At 40.4% G+C, this 21,976-nt stretch overlaps 2 protein-coding genes across 2 annotated transcripts in view; one reads left to right on the forward strand and one right to left on the reverse strand.

Moving 5' to 3' along the window:
* Window positions 1-1,366, reverse strand: part of lhpp (phospholysine phosphohistidine inorganic pyrophosphate phosphatase) — a 45,006-nt gene extending 43,640 nt beyond the window's left edge. The window contains exons 1-2 of the mRNA XM_050060781.1: window positions 923-1,366; window positions 483-670 (exon numbers count right to left, since the gene is read on the reverse strand). Of these exons, the coding sequence (XP_049916738.1) occupies window positions 483-670; window positions 923-1,053 (319 nt within the window). The 5' untranslated portion in view covers window positions 1,054-1,366. The remainder of the gene's footprint in view (window positions 1-482; window positions 671-922) is intronic.
* Window positions 1,367-2,463: 1,097 nt separating this feature from the next.
* On the forward strand, window positions 2,464-17,607 carry oat (ornithine aminotransferase). Its single transcript, XM_050059914.1, has 10 exons — window positions 2,464-2,617; window positions 6,995-7,226; window positions 8,307-8,531; window positions 8,629-8,724; window positions 9,089-9,216; window positions 11,632-11,754; window positions 14,233-14,361; window positions 14,488-14,601; window positions 14,855-14,999; window positions 16,336-17,607. The coding sequence occupies exons 2-10, from the start codon at window positions 7,013-7,015 to the stop codon at window positions 16,494-16,496; spliced, it is 1,335 nt and encodes a 444-aa protein (XP_049915871.1). The 5' UTR covers window positions 2,464-2,617; window positions 6,995-7,012; the 3' UTR covers window positions 16,497-17,607.
* Window positions 17,608-21,976: the final 4,369 nt, after the last annotated feature.

Raw genomic sequence — 21,976 nt, forward strand, 5'->3', positions numbered from 1 at the left:
TTGTTGCTGAGCGTGTCCATCCCTTTATGACCACAGTGTACCCATCTTCTGATGGCTACTTCCAGCAGGATAACGCACCATGTCACAAAGCTCAAATCATCTCAAACTGGTTTCTTGAACATGACAATGAGTTCACTGTACTCCAATGGCCTCCACAGTCACCAGATCTCAGTCCAATAGAGCACCTTTGGGATGTGGTGAAGCGGGAGATTCGCATCATGGATGTACAGCCGACAAATCTGCAGCAACTGTGTGATGTCATCATGTTAATATGGACCAAAATCTCTGAGGAATGTTTCCAGCAGTACCTTGTTGAATCTATGCCACAGAGACAAAAGGGGTCCAACCCAGTACTAGCAAGGTGTACCTAATAAAATGGCCGGTGAGTGTATGTTTAAAATAAAAATCAAAGCATTTTTCTTGTAACTGAAACCCTACATGCTAATAAATCTGACTCTGATTGTGACATTTTAAAGCATTACCATCATACACCAGCAGGTGGGGCCGTAAGCCCCTCTCCTTCAGGACAGCTACGACTGCAGGAGCAGGGGAGAAGACCTCAGACACGGAGATGTCAAAGCCCAGTCTCTGGAGCTTGGCTACAAACTTCTCCCTGGTGGCCTGGGTCTCATTAGTGCAGAAGCGCAGCTGCAGGTCGGATGCCTTGAGCCTTTAAAGAGGTCAGGAGGTCAGAGTGAGCATGGAGCAACACAGACACACTGACACGGAGACAGACTGTTGAAACATTCATCGTTGAGTCAATCACACATGCATACAAAACCTTTGGAGTCCTGCTGCTGTCGATACGTCAGCAGCACAGACAGTGATTAGGAGTGTGCATGCACTCTGCTCTATAGGTCTGCTGAACATGCACGCGGCTAAAATCTCTTATCACGTCTAAACTCTTCATTTATTGACTCACTTTTTCACAGCTTCAATCGAACCAGGTATGGCAACCCCGTCGCCCTCCCCGCTGTCATACAACACGCCACACATGTCCAATATGACTCCTTTCAAACTCTTTGCACAGCCTGGCCAGCCCGTGTCAGCCATGACGACGCGGTAGCCTCAGAGCGCATGCGTGGAAAGCGAGACAGCCTGCACTAATGTGAGCTTTACTCTGGAGGGACTTTTGCAGATTTATCATGGAATATATCTCTAAAGACTTTACTTTATTATGAGAAAATGTGGTGTTTGGTGTTCTCAAGTACCCAACATATTTATAATTAACTTGGTAATGATTCTGGCAAAGTATTTTATCCATAAATTTAAGTTTAGCAATAATAAACCTCATGTTGATGCTTTTCTCAAGGATGTTGAACACTATATAACACTATAAAGACATCTAACATCTGTAGGTCTTATAATATCTATGTGTAGTATGTCATCCTCCTGGCTTTCTGTTATTGTTTGTTTGCATACTCTCAACTGTATATGAGTCATTTTATACTGTGTTGTTTAAATATGTAATAATTAAAAAAAAGATTCTTGCTTATAGAAGGTAGGGACATGTCCACAGCAATATTACAACTTTATTTTACCACACATGTGGGAAATGTTTTGCATGTGCAGGAAGTTTTGATCACAAGTAGAAATCTTGCTGGGACACATTCGAGGTATTAAAGTCAGTGGGTTTATGAATTAATTCAAATGCATTGATGTGAATAAGTGCCACGTGTACATTAAAAAAAAAGAAAAGAAAAAACAAAACAAAAACACTGCCAGCACGTGCGGACTCAGAGAGGTGCAGAGATTGCATCACATGAGAAATGTTGATCTGCAGGATCTGTAGCAATACAGAATGCCTGAGGGCCTGTCTTTATTATATTATACCATTATATTTTTTGTTATCATGATGTTTTATTTTATATAAGAAAAGACACTCCATCAGAATGTTTTTATTTCATTTTATATTTTTATTGTATTGATTTTATTTTATGGTATTATACTTCATTTTATATTCTATTTTATTTAATTTAATTTTATATTTTATTTTATTTTTTAATTTAATTTATTTATTTCACGTTATTTTATTCTATATTTTATTTTATGCTATGTTATTTCATTTTAGAATCTAATTAATTTCATTTCAATTTAATTCTAATTTATTTATTTCATTTTTTAATTTAATTTAATCTATTTTATTTCATGTTATTTTATTTTATATTCTATTTATTTTTATTTCATGTTATTTCATTTCATTTTATATTTATTTTATTCTTATGTTATTTTATTTCATTTTACATTTTATTTTATTTCATTTTTTTAAATGTGATTTTATGTTATTTTATTGCACTTCAAATTTCATTTTATTTCATTTTTTTATATTTAATTCTTTTTAATTCAGTCATTTTATTTCATTTTATATTGTATTTTATTTTATTTTTTGGGATGATTTGGACGTCTCGACGTAATCATGGGAAATGTTGCAGCATGTAGGCATGTCCTCTGCTCACAGTCTGCACCTCTGACGTCAGCACGCAATAAAGCACCACGGTCTGCTGTGCCGGGCTCATCATATAAGCCGCACCGGAACCTCGCACCACAACCATCTGACAGAGCAGGCGAGCATCACTCGCGATTCAAGAGGGTTTTTACTTCGCTTCACCTCTTTCTGGTACTGTGTGACTTTCCTCCATGTCTCCTCTGTCCTGCTCCTTACCGCTTAATTTATATTTTAGTGATAGCTTAAGGTAACTGACAGCAGGACGGTGCTAATCTTAGCTAGCTAGCCGGTGGTAGCTCTAACCAACGGAAACGAGCAACCCCTTTGAAGTATTTACACGAGAAGAAACATTAATTTATTCATGTATATTAACTGTGGCATTTTACTGAAGAGTTTTAAAGATCTTCAAGTTATGTTTCATAACACAGTATTATGTAATACAAAATAGTTTAATTAGAAAGCAACTGAAGCTCGTGGTCTTTATTTAGCTCTGTGCTGTGATGATGGTGGGTGTGTCTTGGAGGCAGCTCCCCAGCAAACCTATCATCTCAAGAGGTGTGATAGTGACTCAGTGACATGTCACTGGCACGGGTCCACTGTCCTTCATGGGGACCAGTCCAGGTGCTGCTTGTTTGCTGTGTGTGTTTATTCATTGCACAAGGTTATTGATTACCCAGAGCCAAATACTGGGTAACTTATCTTTACATTTATGTTCATATAGCAAGGCTTGTCTGCAGTTTTCACAACTGTCTTGTCATTTTAGAAACGCTTTCATGGAATTTTTTGTACACTAAGGGAATGCTGGTGACTTATGAGAGGGGAATGGGGTGATGCAACACAGGGGTTGAATGGCAAATAGTTTTTTGGAGCACTGGGGACGGAGTTACAACTTTAAATGGTTGTATTTTGTGTTTCGTTTAAAGGCATGTTTTCTGTAAAAATCACCAAAATCTCACCACGTATCACAGCCAGAAACTGTGGATTGAACACAAACTGTGAAAAAATAAACACACATTATCAATGGATTATCAAAAACACATGCGTGACAAATGCTTCTGTCAGGAGACATAACCAAATCTAGGTTTAAAATAGTAAAATATTGCCAAAGTTAAACCATTTGCACAAAGTAGATCCTGACATTTAATCCTGCACTCTTGGGTGTGTGACAGTAGTGGAAAACCAAGGCGTTTTTCAGCTCCAGGATTTTGTTTTCAACTTTTAACTTTCACACATCAAAGGGTATGTTTTTAAAAATCAAATAATGTCTGCCGTGCCAACATACTGATATTATTCTTGCCAGCTGCTGTTGTGTAAGCCTGCAGATTATTTGGGAAAATGGAGGGGCATACAACTTTATATAGCTGTAGTTTGTATTTATTTTACCGCCGATTTTAAGAAAATAAAAAACTTTTTAACTCACCTATCAAGGGGCCTGGTAGATGAAAAAAATAGGGATGCACAATATTGGATTTTTTTTTTTTTTTTTTTTCACCAATATCTGATATGCCAATATACAACAAGTTATTTGTCTGATTCCCGATACTGATAATGATATATCCACTTTTTTCCCCAACTAATTGTAGTGATCATCAAGTCTCCTCTGTAGTGGAATTAACATCATATTATGCATGCATACTCTCATCGTGAAGGCCCACCAGCAAATGAAGACATGAAATACAACATGTCTTTTCAATAAATATAATATTCATTGTGCAAAATAAGAAAAAGCATGTTGACTGATTCTGATTAATTTTAAAGCCAATATCGTCTAATACTGATGACATGCCGATGTTTTTTGCATATTTTTTTATCCGTCAAAATAATGATTGGCCTTTTTCTGTCACATACATTTCGTTTCATTGAGATAATAAGGTATTATGTTGAACACAAACTTATAGAAGAGGTCAGAGCTAAATCTAAAGTAAAATGATTTCAGTATATTGAACAACTCATCACCACAGCCTCAGCATGTGAAGAAGGCCCCTCTGGAAAGCAGTGATGCGGTTTATATGTCTAAGGCTTTTATTGTGAAGGGTAAGAGCAGAAGAAGAGACGCTGATGAGCTAGAGAGTTTGGGTGCAACGCTAGCTTGCAGTAGACCGGCGCTAAGTGATAGTTTAGCACATCAGCTGATATCCAATACAGCAGGAGCAGCAGAGCAGTGTGCCCCTAAATGACACCAAAACGCAGCAGAGACTCCACATTGTTTTTAATTACATGACTATTCTGATGCAAACATTTACCCACCAGAGTGGCGGATAGCCTTCCTGAAATTTACTCGCCAAACAGAAAATCTACACGCAATTTGCTCTTGGTGGGTGTTAATTTTGGACCCTGTTTGGAAGGCATGTTTTCTTTTAAAATTGCCAAAATTACACCATTTATCACAGCCAGAAACTTCCAGTGGTTCTTGGACACATCACTTGCAACAAAGCTTCTGTCAGAAAAAAAACAAACATAAAACCAAATTTGAGCTCAAAGTAGTGACATTTCATTAAAATTAAAAGTCTGGTACAAACTTACCAGTATGCGTGACAAAACCGTGTCTTTTTCAACTGTGTCTTTAATTTTTAACTTTCAAAGATCAAAGGTTAAGTTTTAAAAATCTAATAATTCATTTATGGTGGAAAGAGAGTCCAGCATTTTCTGCCAGTCACTCATGGAAGCTCAAGGAAACTTATTTGTAGCTTCACGGAGGGTAAAAGACAAAAAAAAACAAGTCGAGACCCAGCCACCCCTCTACTTTGATGAGCAAAGAACAGTCCTTAAAATGCCTTAAGCTGCATTCATGTGCTCCTTGGATGGTCCCGTTTCCCAAGTTGGAAAGTCGTTCTTCTGACTTTATGTTCGTGAGCTTGAAGTCGAAATGTGATAACAACATGGATGCTACAAAGACAATGTGTCGCAGTGATGTGTTGAAGATAGCAACAGTAGGTTTGGCTTCAGAATTGAACCTGCCACAAGAAAACATTGCCACAGCACCATAGCGCAGTCATCTCAAAACCATCCAGTGCCACGACATCATGAAAGCCAACCCCTCAGTCACACACATTAAACATTTAGAAAGCAGCAGTGCGTTCTACAAAAGGTCAGCAGCAGGAGAAGTAGCAGGTTCCTTTCCTAGGTAACAGCAGTGAAGGGAAATTTAAAAGAAGTCTACTTTGTGATCCAATAGAAAAGTCTGGAACATCACAGTCGAGCTGCCGTGCTGCAGTGGGATTAGCCTAACTTTTGTGAACCCACCCCCCTCAAAAGCATGTTCGTCTATTGTGCTGAATGTGAAAGAGATGCGTTGCTCAGCAGACCTGCTAAGCCCATGTGCTCTGTGGAATCTCACCAAGCTGGGCTCAGTTTTTGTAGCTTCATTGTGGTTTTTTTTTTAAGGACATTTCTTTGTCTGTCAGGGTAAGAGTGAGACTGCAGGGACTGGATTAACAGGTTTATTAAAAACACGCTGCTTGCAGTAAAACCTCTATTGTTTCAACCTCTATTACTCACTGCATAGCTGTGTACATACAAGGGCTGAACTTTCTTCATCAGACTTATAAATTGTTGTCTTTAAAATGTAAGTAAACGGTGAAAAATGCATTTAAGAATTTCCGACAACAATCCAAAACTCAGTTTACGATTAGGCATGACTGCAAATGTTAGCTTGCTTGACTATCAAAATAGTTGCCAGTTAATTGACTAATCGTTTCACATCCAGTGCCTTTAAATATAGTGAGGGGAGAAATGTATACTTATAGGGACGGTTCACTCAAAAATCAATATTTTTCCTCTTACCTGTAGTGCTATTTATCAGTCTAGATTGTTTTGGTGTGAGTTGCTGAGTGTTGGAGATATCAGCCGTAGAGATGTCTGCCTTCTCTCCAGTATAATGGAACTAGATGACACTCAGCTTGTGGTGCTCAAAGCGCCAAAAATATACATTTGAAAATCCCAACAGCAATGTCTCTATGCAGAAATCATGACCCAGTTAGTCAAGATAATTGACAGACCTTGTTGTGAGCAGTTTCATGGAGGAACTATTTTCTTTCTACCGCACTACACCCACCAATTGTATCACCACGCAGGAGGAAGTGTGCATCTACTCATGGACGAGAGGCTCGTGCTCGTGACAGTGCCAAATGTAAACATTAATGGTGTCCTTCTCGATGAGCTGCTAACGTTAGCTAGCTCAGTGGTGCTAAGTGATCTAGCAGTTGGTGCACGCTTCGATTTGTGTGGGGATACAGTCGGTGGGTGTAGTTTAGTAGAAAGAAAACGGATCCTTCATGAAACTGCTCACAACAAGGTCGTTTTGGTGCTTTGAGCACCACAAGCCGAGTGCCATCTAGTTCCATTATTTTTGAGAGAAGGCAGACATCTCTACAGCTGATATCTCCAATACTGCAACTCACAGCAAAACAATCTACAGTGATAAATAGCACGACAGGTAAAAGCAAAAAATATATAGTTTTGGTGAACTGTCTTTTTAATTCATGTAATTAATAATAAACAAATAATTATCCTAAATTCTGCACTGTGGTTTGCTCTGCCATGTTACAGACGTAGCAGCATACAACCATGAAGGCAATGATTCTCCAGCTCAGCCGCAACCTGAGCCGCGCTGCCCCCATTCTCAGTCGCAGTGTTCACTCTGGCACACGTCCCGCCTCCACTGCTGCCTCCAAACTGACGTCTGACCGTCACCTCTCCTCGGAGGAAATCTACGCCCGAGAGGACAAGTATGGAGCGCACAACTACCACCCCCTGCCAGTGGCCTTAGAGAGGGGAGAGGGTGAGTCCAGACCAGTGGCCATTTGCATTTCTCTGTTATTCAGATGCCATTTCAGCCCTCAGGCTTATTTAGAGATCAACGGTCATTGCCAGACACAGACAAAGTATACAGACCACGCCCCAGTCACAAGGTGAGGAAAAACAATCAAGGGGCCTTCAGCAAATCAAAAGAGAAACTTATATGAAGCCATGGGGCCCTATATAAATGATCTATAGAGCATGGAGCAAGTGCATTAAAGGCATGTCCAACTCCACTTTTGTTTTGGCTCATAATCTGGGCACAAAGTAAGGTGCAAGGAGGAGAAGGGGTTGTATTTAGTCCCTTATGTAATCGTGGGGGTTTTTTGGGTGTAACATGAATTCAAGCCTGGTCCGCCTGCACCTGGGGCATTGCTGTTTACTACATGGTGGATTCTGCAAATTGGAGAGGCGAGGAATGACACTGCAGCAAATATCATGGGACATCGAAGCAGCAAAACTGAAACTATAGTTATGAAGTTAAAGGAAGAAACAAAACATAACTTTTAGCCACTGAAATAATCAATGAAGTTACGCTGCTACTGATGCGTAAATGCGCACAGCAGACAGCAGCTCTGCTCTGCTCTCTGCTACGTTCACATTTTAGAGTGTGATTAATATTTTCCTCAATAATGATGTATCATTTCATCCACCAGTAACCCCTCTGCATGTAACAATTAGAGTGCAGATGTGTTGTGTGTCTGTGTAGGTGTGTATTTTACTATATGCACTATTGGCTTTAGACCAGGTTTTTGTTGGTCCATGGTGCAGTCACTTTCTGCTGCCTCAACAGTAATGTCATGCCTCAGCAAACACCTGGCAATGCCTCATTTTGAGACCTACAAGCTCATGGATGATGGGCTTAAATGCATACTTACTTACATAACCTGGGTGTTGGCCATAAAAATGACAACTGCATTGGCCTGAAACTAACAGCGCCCTGGGTTGTTTACTGCTTTGCACTGTGTGAAGGAAAGGGCCCACACCTGTTTTCCTACTTCAAAAATTACTTATGAATCACCACAGACACGTCCTAAGAACTTGGTTTTCCTCTTCACTACAGGTATCTATGTTTGGGATGTGGAGGGCACCCGGTATTACGACTTCCTGAGTGCGTACAGTGCAGTAAACCAGGGTCACTGCCACCCAAAGATCATAGCTGCACTCAGTGCCCAGGCCTCCAAACTCTGCCTGACTTCCAGAGCGTTCTACAACAATGTACTGGGAGCCTATGAGGAGTACATCACGGCCTTGTTCGGCTATGACAAAGTCTTACCCATGAATACAGGTACTGTAAGGAAACACCCAGCGCTAACTGCTAGAAACATCTTCAGAGGCTATTATGAGTTTAAATGTTGACATGTATTTCTTCTGTTGCAAATTAGGCGTCGAAGGTTGCGAGACAGCCTGCAAGCTTGCCCGCAAGTGGGCTTACAATGTAAAGGGAGTCCCCAAAAACCAGGCCAAAATCATTTTTGCAGGTGAGTCAACATCTTCCATCGAAGAATACTACATCACAGTTATGGAGTTTGGCCCATGTGTCACCTTAGGCAGTGTCGGAAAATTGGCACCAGAATTGTGTGTGTTGTTTTTCTGTCAGGGAGCTCAAGGTGTCAGAAAATATTTCTTCATTAGTACATTTCAATGACTGGTTGTGTTTGCACAGGAAATTACCAACATTAGTCACTGTATTTTGAAATATATAACCCAAAAAACCCTACTACCACTACTAGCTCTCATGCTCACCAAATCTCTCGACAGATATAGAATAAGGTGACTAAATTTCCTACACTATGCAAAGATGTGAACTCAGAACAATATGTTTGCCATCTCATTCACTCTTAGAGGGAAACTTCTGGGGCCGCACCATGGCAGCCATCTCCAGCTCAACAGACCCCAGCAGTTACGAAGGTTTTGGTCCCTACATGCCAGGCTTTGAGCTTGTCCCATACAACGACATTCCTGCACTGGAGGTACACATTTAGATTCTGTCTTTACATTATCTATCATGTTTGCTTTAACTTGTTTCAGTCATGAGACACAGTACTACTGACAGACTACAGACTGATATGACTGACTGAGTTTCATGCTGTCACTGGCAGTTAATGTGTAAAAAGGTTTCTTCATCTATTGTCCACACAGCCGTTAAAAGGCCAAAATTACAGGGGTAAGGTTAAGGTATGTTTCAGTCACTGCACACCAGGCATTAGGCTCTTTTACGGTCGAGTTGTTACGTACTGGGTTTGTAAAGAAACTCTGACAACAGAGGCAGCTTAAGTTTCATCATACTTGTGGTCAGTGTTCATGTGCTGGTGGGAGGATCCAACACACAGGATCTTGATGCCTGCTGCCAAATTGCATTGTCCTCACAATGTTTTTCCTGGCAAGACCTGAAGGACAAACAAAAAAACACAGCAGAGGTGAGGGAGGCTGCTGCTTAGGTTTTTTTTTCCCCAATGAAGGCAAAGATCTGCACTTTATTCAGCCCTGAGCTGTAGATCAATCTTATACTGACAACATTACCATCTACTTAAGAGTACTGTACACGCACAGATTAACAAAGTTTGGTCACGTTAAATGAATCCATTTAGAAGTTACGCATCAACAGTTAACCAGCTTTTCTTTGGCTCATGACAAACTTTCCACAAAATCTTGTGCAAGGCTGTAACGCATTTAGATCCCCCACCTCTTCGCCAATTGGCGTGAACACACACCTTCTCACACACACACACACAAACACACACACTTGACCTTCATGCCAAATTTAGCCTCCTAGTTTAAACACTGACACCAAAGGGTGGGTGAATTATTGTGGACCGACTGAGAGTAAGCTATGGGGCTGCAAGTTGCAGCTAAAAGGATCAAATAGATGCAGCAGAAAGATTTTTGTTATGACTCCGTGCTGGCAATAGCTTTGGCCGGAGGCATTACGTTTTCAGGATGTGTGTCTGGCCGCCCAGCGCACAGAATCTTGAAGTCTGCTGCCAAATTGCATTGTATTCGTAATGCATTTCCTGGCAAGACCTGGGAGACAAACAAAAACTACAGCAGAGGTGAGGGAGGCTGCTGCGTAGGATTTTTTTTCTTCCAATGAAGGCAGAGATTTGCACTTTATTCAGCCATTGTAGCCATTATTCAACATCATATCTCAAGGACAGAAGGGGAGACTCCATGTTTTCACAGACATGGGTGTAAACTGTAAAAGAAACTTGACTGGTGTACAGGGGCATACAATCCCAGGACAATAATTCTAGTTTATACCATGCATTCCTTTTCCTTGTCAAAACCTGGCGCCTACATTACCCACAATGCAACTTAACTTGCAACAGTGTGGTTGAAGATTTGGATGTGTTGTGCAAGTAGTGGCTAATGTAGCCTCAAGCAGAGATGAGGAGTGGACTTTAGCAGTCTCACCTCTCTCTAATCCCCCGGTTACACAGAACCAAACAATGGGTTTTAGACGCCCCCCATTGCCCCGAAAAAGGCGCATTCTGTATAAACAAAATTAGGTAGGCAGCATTTTGCTGCACTCCCCGATTTTGTTTTTATACTGCCAATGCTGAAATAAGACTGATTGGGCTTTCCTGCAAAGTTGCACAATTCCTGTTTAAAAAGGGCTGATGTTTCAACTTCAGATGGGACACATAAAACAGGGGTGGTTGGGGGTACTCCCACAGGAAATTTTGAGCGTCAAACACTCCCTGTATTCTGGTGAATTTTTCAAGTAGGTTGAACTGCAGCCAGAGCAACTGTGTGACATTTTCATCTTCTGTAATTCTTCTTGGAGTTAGCTTCTAACTGCAGTCAGCTACCTTTTTAAATCTCCCGTGGTGGGTGCCAGGCATAACACTTCATCAAAATGTCACACCTGTGGTGCCCATGATCCCATCCTGCTGGCTGTCAAGTTTATAAAGACCTAATTTCGGCGCTGTTACTACCTCTGATGCTGGCTTAAAGCAAGAAAACGTTGTCCGCCCATTCCAGGATTGTACCTTTTTATATAGAAAAATGAGGCGGCATACCAATGAAATTCCCACCTTGAAGAGGCAGCGTAAAAGTGGCTTTAAACAGAACAACTTTTTGTCATATTCAGTAGCACTTCCCAAGATCTGCAAACAAACTTTGATGTGTACAATCGATTCAGAAACAACATTTAGTTAATAAGACTTTCCATAACACCTGACTTGACGACCTCATTGACCAGGCAAACATGAGGACATAGTGGCTGACTACAGTTACATTTGTCTGCTGATAGTTTTATCTTGGCAACTGCTGTTTTTCTGTGTAAACATAAGAATCTAATGATTGACCAAAGTAGCATGTATCTTTTGGCAGACTCAGCTTGACAGATAAAAATGTCTGACTGAGTCTTTTTCTTTACTTCCCAGAAAGCTCTCCAGGACCCAAATGTTGCTGCTTTCATGGTGGAGCCCATCCAGGGTGAGGCAGGGGTGGTGGTGCCAGACCAGGGCTACCTGACTAAAGTCAGAGAACTCTGCACCAAACACAATGTGAGTTTTGACAAACACACACGCAAAGCATGAATGATGTGTCATTAGTTATTCCTTAACTTACTGTATGCGCGACTGTTTTGACTGTGTGAAACATCCATCTTTAACTGATCTGCTGTCTGGTTTGTTAGTAAGAAGAGTACAGAGTATATTTGCCATCATCTCCTCTAAACAATCTCTTCAGTGATTATGCCTGAAGCTTGTTCCATGCTGTTTTGTTAATGGTGGAGACATGAATGTTGACATCAAATAGCTAGCAGGCATTCTTCTGTGGTGAGTGAGTGTGCCAGTGCTTTTTTAGGCACTTGTAGGGATTAGAGTGAGACATAACTGCATTTTAAACAGTCATCTATTAACACCACAGTGTGTTGTGGCAACACTACTACAGTTTGAGAATCATCAAGCTACTCTGTGGCATGTGGACGTACAGCGAACTAATTTAGAGATAACATTTTGCATGTTTTGTCATGCTGCCTGAAGGACAAGTGCATACTTTATTCCTGTTTGCACAGCTTTTGGAGCTGTGTTTGGCCTAAACAGGACATATTATAATGTTGCTGAGAAGTGCAAAAAACATCACACACAACAGCCAGCTGTTAAAGAGCGTCTTCTCCTGACTCCCAAATATAGTGAGGGCAAACTGCAGTCTGGGCTTCATTTTTAGATATCTGTATGTTTTCTTATTGGGTGCAAAGAGCAAACAAGCATCCTAGCTGATCTTTGCTTCACAAGAAGAGGGGTTAAAGTTAAATCAAGACGAGTGGAGAGCAGCAATGTTAAAGTTACTTATTTGAAGATATCTGTTTTGCTCACTTTGGCACCACCCAGGGTAATAAGCAGTAATTGCAGTGTGTTTGTTGGCATGTTAAAGCTTGAAACCAGGCTGTTGAATTTATTAATATGGTCTTGTTTTATGGGTCCACAGATCCCAGCAAAAATCACCATTTTTATATTTTTTCAGTGAAAATAAAAAGCAAAAATGACCATTCCCACTAAAATCGCAAACCGTATCACAATCGCCATATCCGTAAAAATAATCCCAATATTAATTTCTTTGCATATCTTTCTGCCCTTCTCAACAGACATTTACTTAAATGAGAATAAGCCACAGAAGACAGCTCAGGAGCTGTATTCACAAAGCTTCCTAGTGCAGAGAGTTGCTCCTGGTGCCAAAGTTCTAAGAAAATTCTTAGAATTTCCCCTTAAAGATAAGACTAGTAAGGATTAAAAGTTATTCACAGAGCATCTTAGACATTAAAAGAGCTCCTAAGGTGAAAAACTGTTAGGAGCAGGGAGGAGGTATTTTAAGAGGCTTGAGTTTCTTAATCAGAGGAGAAAATGGTGGAAACACAAAGAGGTAGGAGAAATATTCTCCCAACACTGGATGACAGTGAGTAAATTAAATGCTACACATTAGATCATGCAGGGATAATATGTGTGGTTGATCTCATTAGGGATACTCCCAAACATTTCCCAATTAATGATCACAACACTAAGATATTTGGAGAACTGGAAAAATACAACAGCACAGCAGTGATGACTCGGGTCCGTCTCAACCTTGCATCAGCAGAGTGATCACACGAACACTGACAACACTTTCAGAATCAGCAGTTCATTTCCACTGGGTGTCCACACCCTGTAGACTCACAAAGGGGTGTGTCTGTGACAACCAATCACATCTTTCAATAGAAAGCATCAAGCCTAGCAATGGGGTCAACCACACTAAGATAAAGGTTTCTGTCTCTTTTTGCTCAGAGTCGCTCTGAGAACTTTCCTAAGTCACTCCTAAGTTAGGATCCTTGCTAAAAATTTTAGGCTAAGTTAGGAGCTCTGAGAGTGTTCCCAGAATGTTTGTGAATACAACTCTTGGCCAGTTCTGTCCAGTCCCCTGTGCTAACACTTGTATACACTGTTTTGAGTCATACAAATGTTAACAAAGGAGAAGATGACAATTTATAGCAGCTGTAAAACTTTACTGTGAGTCATAAAATGCAGCATGTGGCCAAGTCTGTTAAAGTATTCTGTGTAGGAGATTTACATTTTTTTACAACTTTGTATCACCCAGACTATCTTCACTGAGAGCAGCACACACTTTCAAATATGGTATAAAATTAGTGTACTTTTTTTTGGGAATTCCATGGACTTATTTTCCTGTTAAAAGATCTCCTGAAGATCATTAAAATTCCTATATTTACACTGGGAAAAATAAAAGAAAGACACACAGTTTTTAACTTTGTACATCACTGCACCATCCCCGAATGTGTAACACTGTCCAAAGACTCAAATAAAATTAAGCATGAATGATTTTGGGGAAAAAAGAGTAGGTTTTGATGAAATTTAGATTTTTCAGCCCTACCTAAAATGGATGAGAAAATCATGCAGCGACATCACTTCTATCTAATTTTAGATATATGAATCTACAGGTCACACAAAGAAACCTAGCACCGTGGGGATGACTGTCCTCTGTGTTCTGTCCAGGTGTTGTGGATCGCTGATGAGGTGCAGACAGGTTTGGCAAGAACCGGCCGGCGTCTGGCTGTGGACCACGAGGAAGTCCGTCCAGATATCGTTGTTCTGGGCAAAGCTCTCTCTGGGGGAGTTTACCCTGTAAGCATTTTTGTTTTTCTTTGGTCACACTTCATATCACAGTATAGATTTGTTTTGAAAGACTTGATGGACTTTTGGAGTCCAGTTGTGTTGGACATACTTTTGATCTGTGATTGTGTGCCTCAGGTATCTGCTGTGCTGTGTGACGATGAGATAATGCTGACAATCAAGCCTGGAGAACACGGGTCAACATATGGAGGTAACCCTGTGGCCTGTCAGGTCGCCATCACTGCACTTCAGGTCAGTGTTACCTATAGTTTCCTTGTCTGTCCACCATTTTACAACTCACCCTTTCATTTTGCCTGAGTTTTATATGATTAAATGGTGAAAACTTCCACTGTGATCTGCAACATACTATTAAGTTTAAATAATTATACAGTTACCTTCAAAAACAAGTTGGCATCAGAAGAAAAATATGCGTGCCACTTTGATCAACGATGTCATTAAGCTCTCTCGTTCTTTTGTTTTAACTCTTTTTGTCCTGATTTTGCAGGTGCTGGAGGAGGAGAAGCTGGCAGAGAATGCTCAAAGGATGGGAGAGCTGCTGCGGAGCGAGCTGAATAAACTGCCCAAAGACATCGTGACAACAGTCAGAGGGAAAGGCCTCCTCAACGCAGTCGTCATCAAAGAGACCAAAGGTACAGTGCTGAAATATTAATTTATGATGTTATTTACTCATTTTTGGAGGCAGGATTGGTTCATTTACACTGAATTAGTGACAGGAACAATGTCTTCTAGGAGTCTAGACTACTGAGTCTTTGTGCTACTCATCTTTAGGATGTACTGGTTCAAATTGAAGCTGGAGTGCGTGACTTTTGTCTCCCCCCTCTGGCAGTGATAGTAATTACACAAGCACTGCCAACATGTGCTTCCTGTAGGTGAGCTCGCCACATGCCCACCACATGTGGCGAGCTCACCTCAAGATTTTTATTTTAACTTTAATCCGACCTCAGAATGCTGAAGTTCTTTTTTATCTGGAGCATCCACTCCCGAAACCTTTCCTTAACACTTTATAGGATTTTCCACCATAGCTTCCACTTGTCGACACAAGTCAGTCGCCAAAGACACCAAACTCAGGTATACTGTGATATACAGAGAGCTTTCCCTGGTGGCCATAGGCTAAATAAACACTGTGTAAACTTTGGCGAGGGCTTTACTGTAATAATGTTCATTTACATTTAAAAGTCCCACACTCCAGCTTCAACGAATTATACTTACTTATAATATAAGTATTATATCAAGTATGTTGAAAAATGTCATGTATTGAGCTTTGGTTTGGATTTTTCCTTTTTAAGGCAGCTTGCCTTTCTACATATAGGACAAGATTCTTGGGAAGACAAATGAAGAGTAAAGCTCATTTTGCAACCAGGGTGCATAAAAAAGTTAAATTTAAGACCATTTTAATACCACTTTATATGAAATTTAAGACCAAACCTGCAATGGAAATACAGGAAATACACATTATATAGAAAAAGAAAACAAAATCTCATCGCTGTCATAAATGCTATTTATTATTGCAATATTCAAAGATATACCGCAGGCCAAAAATGACTTTTTCTATGGTCTGTCCATTGATTGTTTTTGGTTTTTTAAGATTATTTTTTCAGGCTTTTTGCCTTTAATGTACAGGATAGAGTAAAACGGGGTGAGAGAGAGTGGGGGGTGACATGCAGCAAATGGTTGCAAGCCGGAGTCGAAACCTGTGACCGCTGCGGCGAGGCATTGCCATTGTACATGGAGCGCCGGCACTATCCACTGCGCTACCGACGCCCCCTGTCCATTGATTGTAAACAGTCATTGGGTCTGCCTGGTTGGAGAAAATATTTCAGCCCCATTGAATCTGAATTTAAGACAATTTTAAGGCCTTATATTAAGAACTTAATTTAAGACATTTGAAGACTTCTTAAGGACCTGTAGACACCCTGTGCACCTTGCAGTCACTTATTCTGACATATATTTCAACGTTCCCCACAGACTACAACGCCTGGGAGGTGTGCTTACGCCTTCGTGACAACGGACTACTGGCCAAGCCCACCCACGGTGACATCATCCGCCTGGCCCCTCCCCTCATCATCAAAGAGGACGAGCTGCGCGAGTGTGTCGACATCATCCAGAGAACCATCTTGTCCTTCTAAACTACAACCACCTCTTCAAGAATACGCACACAACTTTCAAGCTCATAATTCAAACTGATCATCCTGTTGTTATTTTCACTTTTAAAGACAGTCTGAAAGGTATTACTGTAGAGACACAGTATACAGACGCTGTATGGAGAATGCTTCTATGAGGCTACACTGACACTTACGTACAGGAATAATGCTGTAGAGGAAAAAGGGTCTGTTAGGCTTTTTTTGTCAAAGCCTATGATTTAAAACAAATGTTGCTAAGCAACCACCACAGAAGGTCCTCCCTTCGTTTTATCCAATTGGTCTATGGGATAAAATTTAAAAAAAAAAAAAAACACAAATGAAGCCGGGCGCTTTTCTGCTCTGAGTTGGAAGTTTTTTCAGCTCGAAGCATTCAGGGCTCTCCTGAAAAACGCCAAGCGCTCAGCAACGCTAAAGCTTCACCGTCATTGAAGACAATTACACTTCCCCCTCTCAAGCGTCTAAAAAGCGCTCTGTCTGATCAGGCTGCCTCAGAAAAGACTTAAAGACAGGCGGAAAAATCATCAGTTTATTTTAAATGTTTAACGGTTAATTCACATTTCTGCTGGAAACGAGTGATGTAAATAATCAGTGTGATTGTATCCAATGCATCATTTTAATTTTCTTAAAGGTAAAGTAGTGTTACCAGATACTCATGCAGTCTAAAGTTTAGACTCAAGACTATATTTAAACTTTTTCCTCAGAGGTAAACAATTAAGCTGTCTTGTTACAATCTTGTTTGCGGTTTAGTTTGTTTACTAAACTGCTGTGTGCAAACAGAAACTCTGTGAACCTTGTTAAAACTTGAAAGTTGCTGAAAGTCTTGTTACACAGAGGGTCATTTGGGTTTTTCTAATGCTAAGAGCAGCGTTTCAACATATTTATAAAATGCTGTGAAACATATAGTAAATTCAGACTTCTTTGAGTTGTTTAAATTTCTTTAACAATTATGATCTGTATCTGTGCGTTGTTGTTATGGAATTTTCTGATGAATGTTTTATTTGTTACAAAACATGTAAATATTGTCTTTTCGAAGGCAATATCCCCTTTTAAGTTGCTGTATTATCCATTGATCTCAAAATAAATTACTGCAGTCGTACTTCCTGTTTTGCTCTTTGTAAGTGAAGTTTATATCTACGGCGCCTTTCTTTCACAGATATAAAGTGCTTAACATCAAAAACAAATAATCAAAGAAACAGATGGAAACAACAACAGCATTGGGCTGATGAGCTAAAAACAGCAGCAGCAAATAAGTAAGGATGGAGACAAACAAAACAAAAACAGGTCATTAGCTATTGGCAGAGGTGGGACCAAGTCACTTGTGCTGTGTCTCAAATTGCGCACTTCTGTACTTACACATAAGTGCGTTCACACAGAAAAGTATGGAAAAAATGCAGTGCACTCTGAGAACCAGGATGGTGCACTCAAAACGGTCAAGAAGTTGAGTGTGGAACTATGGACACTTCTCGCCCTCAATGGTCGCCATCTTGGCTACATAGCGGAAGGGGAGGGACCACTTTTCAAATTGGAAATAGTTTTTTGCACTAAGCATCACTATACTGTTGTCGGGTATAAGCCAGCAGTATGTTTATTGGGTTAATTTAGCAGTCTGTAATGATTTGGTACCGTGAACGATAACGCAAATGCTAATGCTAGTTTGCTAACTGTCATTTCCGTTTTTCCGTGTTTGGTTTGAGACAAAAATACCCTGTCGAAATTCACCAATAAGTACAGAGTGCACATAGTATACTACATGGAAGTGTACTGACGGATGTATGTAATTTGAGACACATGCTGCGTTCGTTTTGTACTCGGAGGTCAGAAGTCGGAAGTGGGAATGACGTCACCTCCGAGTTGACAACAGTTTTTGCATTCTAGTTGACAACGGTGGACAAGTCGGAAAAAAACATGGACGCCCGCAAGAAAGCCTTTGTTGCCCTTGCACTTTTGGAGTATAGACAGCTTCAAAACCATCATGCACTCCAACTGATGAACACCGCAGATGAGGCTGACCTAATGTAAAACAAATAAGATAAAACTGCTATAAACCGTACTTTAGCAGAGTGTTTACTCACTATGTATGTGACCGGCAGCCATCTTGAATTCGTAAGTCGGGGTTGATGCAGTTGCTCTGAGTTTCTGAGTTGGAAATCTGATCTCAGGGTGCGTTCAAGTTTAAACTTCCGACTGGGAACTGGGAATTTCCAACCTCCGAGTACAAAACGAACGCGCCAACAGCATTGGTAATTCTCAAAGACAAGGATCCTTCCTTGGTAGGGAAGGGAAGGATTGTTCAGAGGCAAGGCAAGAGTCCTTCCTAGCATTCGATGAACACACATTGGAACAAGCTAACGAGTGTCAGTGAACTGTGAGGGCAAAAACAAAATAATCGTTCATAATTGTAATAGAGGTAAAATGTTCAATTGATCGTGATATTGATTTGAGGTCATATCGCCCAGCCCTTTGCTGCGCCCATGATTAAGTGTGAGAGCAATGTTGGTTCTCTTTTAGCAATGATTTAATTCCTCTATTATAAACATTAAAAACTGTGTTGGATTCAATTCAGCAGACAGTTCCAGAAGTTTGCTCCTTCAATGGAGAAGAATGAGTGTTCAAATTAGGTTTTGCGTGATGGAATGTGACAGTTACTGTTTGTTAAGGCCCGTGTGACTGAAGGTATGTGACCATATAAGCATCAGCATGGCTGTGGTCTTTGACATTATTATTTACAAAGCATACACTTAATTTCTTGTGTCACGCTGTCAAACACTGCATATACTGAAGTGTTCCCTTTAATCCATTACTGTGCAATGGTCCAAGCTGTAACACTAGATGGTGCTGTGCCTTCACTGAAATGAAACGAAGGCCTAGTGAGCACTCAAAGTAGTCACGCATACCAACAATTATCAAGCAGGTGTTAAACGCACAGCTTAAAGTAGCACAAAGTAACACAGATTAAGATACTAAAGCTTCACTGCAGATACAATTCAATCAATACACAGTCCCAACATAGCACTGTTAAACCTACAAGACACAACCTGGATGATCCGTCTTTGTGCCTGTCACACACTGCTCTCTAGCAGCAGTACACAGGGACTTCAGCTGACAAAGATTTGACATATTTGACACTTGTCATTCCCAGAAGACGAGCTGCTCTGAAGTGGATGTTGTGGCAACAACCTCAAGCTAGCTGACGGAGACAGTCGAAGGCTTTCTTCCCCCCTGAGTGCTGACCTTCAGGCAGCAGAAATCCTGCCGCACAGACTGCATCCACTTATAATTTCTCTTCACAACAGTAATGTAAACAGCAGCGGTAGTAGAATTAATATTGCAGTGCAGATCTGATAGATGGCATCTGATGATTTTATCTCTAATACATACATACATATATATATATGTATGTTGGTACAAATAAAGTGCGACCTTTCTGCAGGTTGAATTGAAAGTCTGATAAATAAAAGAAAGTCTGTATTTGCTGCTTATTGAAAACCAGGAGAGCTGTCTGGAAACCAACAGACTGCAGGTAGTTAACAGATGTATAAGAAAACATATTGCGAGCTATCAAGGATCAATGAAATCCACTCTAATTAGTTTAATGCTTTGCACTTGTAATGACAAACTCCTGGGCCAACTTCTCTTTAAAGGCTTTCTGTTGAGTGCTTTCTCTGGCACTTTTATTCATCCAGGGAAGGCTCAAATTATGTACACTTACTAGCTTTTTTCCAGCGCTTTCAACCACATCTCATGGTCTTCCTCACTGGATGGAAATGATCTATTATTGTGCGACTTGTGGATCTAATGTTATCACTGGATTAAATGGTAATAGTTATCAGCCTCATAAATACGAGGGAAGGGGGTTTTATACTTGTGTGGCAGACGCTACCCACATGGCCTACGTCGTCATGACCGTTTATACTTGTGCGGTGGTGTGTCTGTGTCGCTCTGCAGTTACACCGCCAAAACACTAGACGGCGGCGGAAGTTTCTGCGAAGTGCTGTAAAGTTTAGTTGATTCAAAACACACATTAAACACACATTAAACATGGCTTAATAGCAACAATTTCAAACACAAGTACACAAATCAGCTTCACTATAACTCGTAGCATTCACAGACAAAGCACTTGTCTTTATCTGGACACATTTTCCCCACAAATACAACATGCTAATGTTATTAGCACAAGCCTATGGCATTTTACATTTTATAAATTAGCCTAGCGGCTAGCGTACTTTTCCTCGACTCATATAAAGCCAGGGACAACAGCAACATTAAACAAAGGTAACATTACAAAGTTCGGCTCCATTACAACTCACAAGGTTCACCGACAAAACAACTGTCTTACACTAAACACGTTTTCCAAACAAATACAACATGCTAACATTATTAGCACAAGTCTATGGCATTTTACTTTGTATAAATTAGCCTAGCGACGAGCAGAGATTTCCTCTGCTCATATGAAGCCAGGTTAAATCACACACAAGACTTAAAATGCTATTTTTGTGGAGGCTTTATTGTCATATTGACGTAATGCTCTGCATACAGAGGTAGTTGAGATGGTGGATGGATTGAACAAACACAGGACTTTCATCCAGGAGAGTGCGGTTTGTGTCCTGTGTGCAGGGTTTTACGCAAGTAAGTGCATGCAATGTGCATGCAATGTCCAGCTGGGTGAGAATAGTAGCCACATTGGGTGCATGGAGTATAGCTTTTGTTTGGGCTATTTAGTTGAATGGGGAAGAAACTACTACTTCTTGTGCTTAACGCCCATGTACGTGTATTCGTTTATATGTGTGATCAAAGATTGTGGCCTGCACAGTCATTGTTCACATGCTTGCTTCAGTTTCAGCCATTGCTTTACATGTGTGTTAAAAATCTTGAGTTCTGTCAGTTTTTTTAATTTCAGATGGTAATGCATTCCACAGGTGAATCTCTCTCACTGAAGAGGATGATTGACCAAATGTTTTTCTGTGTTTTGCTGCTCTACAGTTTCCACTTGTTACACCCTTCGTTCTGATTCCACTATGTTGTTTGTTTACCAGTTGACAGAGTATTGCTGGTGCAAGGTTGTTCACACACTTCTAAATTAATTTTCAAAATGAAAACTGTCAAAACTTAACATATTGTATTGCTGTAGAATTAGGGAGTGGTACCATCTAGCAGGTTCCCAATTCATTACTTTCAGTGCCTGTTTATGTAAAAGACAACCGTGGTTTTTATTCCCAGTTCTCATTACACAGGTGTGTCATGTTATTCTGCTTGTTTTTAGGCTAGAATTCTTTCTGTGTTCATCGTTCACAAGGATTAACTGGAAGCTGAATTATCTGCAGAGGTCTCCGCCTCTCCAAAACAAATGGATCCAGTGATTAAAATCAGTAAAAAAAACTAAACTAAATAAAGCAGTTTCACAATAAAAATCAGTGTCTCTCTGGCGCTCGTGTTGAAACGGAGTCAGGGGAGACTGCAAGCTGAGC

This window comes from Epinephelus moara, chromosome 13 (assembly GCF_006386435.1).
Source record: "Epinephelus moara isolate mb chromosome 13, YSFRI_EMoa_1.0, whole genome shotgun sequence".
NCBI lineage: Eukaryota > Metazoa > Chordata > Actinopteri > Perciformes > Serranidae > Epinephelus > Epinephelus moara.